General features: G+C 38.0%; 1 protein-coding gene across 1 annotated transcript in view; it reads left to right on the top strand.

Moving 5' to 3' along the window:
• Nucleotides 1–5,232, top strand: part of LOC104948022 (methionine synthase-like) — a 25,142-nt gene that overhangs the window by 7,482 nt on the left and 12,428 nt on the right. The window contains exons 5-12 of the mRNA XM_010774207.1: nt 239–379; nt 475–564; nt 1,308–1,460; nt 1,849–1,956; nt 2,405–2,505; nt 2,889–2,956; nt 3,513–3,633; nt 4,179–4,260. Of these exons, the coding sequence (XP_010772509.1) occupies nt 239–379; nt 475–564; nt 1,308–1,460; nt 1,849–1,956; nt 2,405–2,505; nt 2,889–2,956; nt 3,513–3,633; nt 4,179–4,260 (864 nt within the window). The remainder of the gene's footprint in view (nt 1–238; nt 380–474; nt 565–1,307; nt 1,461–1,848; nt 1,957–2,404; nt 2,506–2,888; nt 2,957–3,512; nt 3,634–4,178; nt 4,261–5,232) is intronic.

The raw sequence follows: 5,232 nt of genomic DNA, 5'->3' as shown, positions 1-5,232 counted from the left end.
TGACATTTATTGATATTAAAAAAGTGATTTGTTTTCCATGTCATTCATGTGTTTTTCTTATCAAAAAGTGAAGTTATTTATTTGTAAGCTCCAAATCCAAATGTTTCCCTCAATGGCCTTTTGTGCCCTGGCATGTGGCCTTTGCGCCCTGAAAAAATGTAGTGACACCAAAGGCCAAATGGCCGTGCCCCTAAAATGACGAAATTCCAAGCCTGGTGTGTACTCTGTCCTGTCTCAGGATGGGATGGACATGGGCATAGTGAATGCTGGGAACCTGCCGGTGTATGATGACATAGATAAAGAGTTGCTGTTACTGTGTGAGAACCTCATCTGGAACAGAGACACTGAGGCTACTGAGAAACTGCTGACCTACGCTCAGGTATACACACATGCATAAACACATGCAAACAGGTAATACACCAGTTTGTTGTTAATTTGGTTAACAGTTGTCGCCTTTACTTCTATTGCTCACAGAACAATGTGAAAGGAGCGAAGAAGGTGGTTCAGACGGATGAATGGAGGGAAGGAAGTGTGGAGGAGAGGCTGGAGTACGCTCTCATCAAGGTAACACTAATTGTTTAACACATACTTGCATTTCAAAAGTTTTCCTTCACCTACGCTGATCAGACTCACGTCATCCATGTCTCTAAATATTCTCTAACAAATGTTTTAAGTGCACTCAGACATGGGTACGTTTTTTACAGTAAAGTTAAGTGGCCAGTTAAATATCATCTGTAATTGACCTGTGTGGACAAAGGAAGGATTGAGGTGATTGTAGATGTTCTCTATACTCTGATTCAGATCATTTATCACTAATATTGTGGGCCCCTAACTATGCAATGTGTGATCATTAATACTATGAACATTTAAAATGATTAGACCTACATGTCGGTTGACGCTGTATTTGGATTTATTTAGTGTTAGAACCTAGAAGATTAATCATTTGGATTTTCTAAATTGGCTTGTTGTTGACACATTTTATTTATTCTATTCTTAAGTTATTCTATAACAAAAAGACATTTCACTTTATTTATTAACATAACAAACAATGAAGTTTTACAATGTGCACAGCTCAAAAATGCTAAGAAGAATGCTGAGAAGAAAGAATGTGAAGAGATTTTCATAGAATTAACTTTCCAGCCCTTGTTTCACCTTGTGTTTACTTTTTAACTTAAAGATTAACAAGGAAACATTATATTTTATTTAAGAAATATCAAAACCAAACATGATTTCCCCTATTGACAATTAAGGTTGGCTATTTCTTTTCATTTCTTCCATAATGCTCCATGGTGGGTTGCTGCTGTCAGGGAATAGACAAGCATGTGGTTGAGGATGTGGAGGAGTGTCGGGCTCAGGTGGGCCGCTACACCCGGCCCCTGCACATCATCGAGGGGCCCCTGATGAACGGCATGAAGGTGGTGGGGGATCTGTTCGGAGCTGGGAAGATGTTCCTTCCACAGGTAGGAGGAACTCTTATTCTGTGATAGTCTTCTTGTTGATGGTTGGCAAAGTTTGTACTTGTTTTTATCTTCTATTGAGTAATGCTGATTGTCACTGCTTACAGATATCAGGATTATAATCCATCAATTTGGGACTGTAATGTATTTCAAATAGTTTGTTTAACATTTGCATTGCATTTGAATTCCATCCATGGCAACGGCATGAAGGAGTGCTGATTATACATTTATTGTTTCAAACACAGGGGTGGGGGGGCAGTGGTTAGCACTATAGCCCCAGAGCAAGATGGTTCTGATTTTAGACAGAACGTGAATTTACAAGACACATGTATTTTATGTTCACAATTGTATTTGATCAGTTTGCTTAACTTCCGATCGTGATGTGTTTCAGGTGATCAAGTCTGCCCGGGTGATGAAGAGGGCGGTGGGCCATCTGATTCCCTTCATGGAGAAGGAGAGGGAGGAGATGAAGGCTCTGTCCGGCTCTACGGAGGACGTGGTGAGTACTGCAACTCTTATTTTGTCCAAGATCTTATCAAAAAGATTTTCTCTTCAGACCTACAAGTAATGCCTAAAGAACAGTAAAAGCATGTGTCTAAAAATGCTAACCATTTTAAAGTTCAATCAGGGACTCCCAGATCATGTTGTGTTCCCTTGATCAAAATCCTTTCATCCTGTATCTGTCCAAATAATAAGTCAATCCAATATTGCTTTTCATTTGATTTGTAATTTAATATTTGAATCATCCATAATTGATGCAATATGGAGGTGTCCTTGAGCTAGAGACTCAACCCCAAATTGCTCCCGTAGGCATGTCTACTGTATTGAAGGGTATATTAGTCGCTTTGGATAAAATTCTCAGATACATTACATGTATATTGTAAAAGCTTTACAACTAACAGATTTCACGTGTTCCCTGACGCTTCATTTCCTCTCCTCCTCTGCAGGACCCCTATCAGGGCACCATAGTTCTGGCCACAGTGAAGGGAGACGTCCATGATATTGGAAAGAATATTGTGGGAGTGGTGCTGGGTTGCAACAACTTCAGGTAAAACTCAGATTAGAGTTCCAACTTCAAATCTCCTCTGAGCATTGTTTTTTGTTTGACAAAACAGTTACTATATTTGTCTTTGGCATTCAAAACAATCATTCAGAAGCAGATTTAAAAATGCTGTGATGATTAACAGTGCTGTTACTGTATCTGGTTAAACAGCAGAGCCCCCGGTGCTAGACCCACAGTAACTGCAGTTCAACTCTGACACTGTAATGAAGCACTAGTAGCTTTCTCACTTTGGTGTCCTGGTGCACCACCCTCCGACACATTGACATTTTTCAAATGTACAATTAACTATTAAAATCTACAAACAGAAGAACAAAGAAAGAAACTAAGAGTAAAGCTTGTGAGTATTTTTCATGTTTCTTCTCTTTTAGAGTGATCGACATGGGTGTGATGGTCCCCTGTGATAAGATCCTCAGAGAGGCCGTCAAACAGAAAGCAGGTGAGGACAGTTCACATTACATATCATCAATGTTAGATGCCGTAGATACATTAAAATAACTTATTACATGGCTTAGTTGAATACTCGATTCTGATTGGTCAATTCAGAACACCTGACATGTTGTTGACATTGAATTTGAAATGTTGAACAATGAATGAATCCAGATAATTAGTTGATTCAATTAATATCATACTTTAGGAAATGTCTCTTATTTAAGGCAATGCGAAAGGCCATACAACATCATCATTATTTATGACTAGATCGAGTTATTTCAGGTGTTTTAAGGAGCAGCTTCAATGTTGGCATTACCTAGCCCTGAGTGATCTGAACTCCAAATGAAAATCAGACCTAAAAAAGCATCATCATTATACAGTTATATGAGAATACTTTTATTTAATTAATTGCAAGTAAATCAGAGAAAATTCCTTTTTTTTTGTGTTCACACAACTGAAATACTTCAGTAGATACAGTGAACCTCAGATGATGTCATGAACCAGACATCATGTTGTCTAACAGCAGCAGCAGTCATGTGGGGTCTGTTGACTTTGTTCTGCAGATATCATCGGTCTGTCCGGGCTCATCACCCCCTCCCTGGAGGAGATGATCTATGTGGCCAAAGAGATGGAGAGACTGGGGATGACCACACCCCTGCTGATTGGAGGAGCCACCACATCAAAGTAACACACAAAACAATATTTATTATGTTATCCCCGCGGCATATTAACACAAAAGATCAACATAATCTTCCTTCATTCAAAAGTAACCAAAGGAGTTCTCGGTATAATCTCAAATAACAAAATGATTGCGGTCAAAATACTTTACCATCTAATCTAATCTGTGTCTCATTGTCCTGCCATATATAGACATGTGTGTCATGTCCTGCCTCTCAGCGCATATTTATTGACTTATTAATGAACTAAATTGAGATGTTTTACATCTAATTGAATTCACAAAAAATTAAGAATTAGGTAATTTGAATTTAAAGCATTTAACAAATATTCAAACAATAATAATTTTGTTAAAAAGTCAAATGGATTTGAAGCAGATGAAGCAGCTGCCTACAGTACACCATCATAAGAGTGTTATAAAACGCTATGATCTCTACTAAATACAATGTATACATTTATTGAAAGTTAATACATAATACGTAAAAAGTAATATAAGGAAGTTCCTCCGTTTGCAATACTGTCATGGTCATATGTGGGTGTTTTGTGTTTGATAGGACACACACTTCAGTGAAGATCGCCCCTCGATACACTTCCCCTGTGGTCCACGTGCTGGACGCCTCCCGGAGTGTGGTGGTGGTAAGACTATATTCACTTCAACTACCCTATGGCCTAAAGAAACAAAATCATTGAAATGGGCTGGAAATATCCCATTATGAGTATAAAACATGTTTTATTTGCACATTGATTTAATTTAAAGGGATATATATGATGCCTGAGGATTTTCAAATGTGTTTTTTTTTGGGACAAAGTTTAAACCTGCGCCTACGTCATAATCAGCATCAAAATACAAATAGTTAGACCAGGGGTGGGGAACCTTTTTCCTCTCAAGGGCCATTTCAATTTTTTCAACATCCTCCGAGGGCTGTACAAATTATTGACATCTGCTTAAAAATACTAAAATCACAGCCCATTCTTTTCGCATTTTTTTCATGCTGTGCAAAGAAAAAGCAACCTCTTAATCCAGATACCTTACCATGACTCGCGCATGCATGCATGTGCACGGTTGTGGCATGACCACCAAAACAGAAAGATATAGACACAAGATGTGCAAATGTAGTTAGTTCCATATCCATGTGTACATGATTTAAGTGGGGGGGGACCTAATCTCCTATAGGGGGGTCCCCTATGCTCCCCTGGGAAGATGTGTTTTTAAATATTGAAGTTAAAAGCATCAATCTGGTGCAACATTAAGAGATCTATGGATACATCTCTCAACACCCATATGAAACAGAACTGTAAGCAGATTTATTTTTCTTTATGGATATTTTACAAATCACTCCCCTTTCAAACGGTATTCTTGTTTATTAATAATTTTACTGTCATATCGTATTTTATACCAGTTTTTCACCTATTCTCTTATTTTTTTATAACTATAATGATCACATAAAGATGTGCCTTTACCTCACTGAGAGGTTATCAGAGCCGCTCAGTCTTTCCGGAGAGAGCTCTCTAAAGCTTTCCAATGTTAATAAAAGCACACAGAAGCTGTATACGTTTTTGGGAGTTTGATTTATTTTAAATTAACACAAAATACAAAATTAAAATGTA

This window comes from Notothenia coriiceps, unplaced genomic scaffold, assembly GCF_000735185.1.
Source record: "Notothenia coriiceps isolate Sejong01 unplaced genomic scaffold, NC01 NC01_scaffold00000189, whole genome shotgun sequence".
Lineage (NCBI taxonomy): Eukaryota > Metazoa > Chordata > Actinopteri > Perciformes > Nototheniidae > Notothenia > Notothenia coriiceps.
This window is presented reverse-complemented; position numbering and strand designations above follow the sequence as displayed.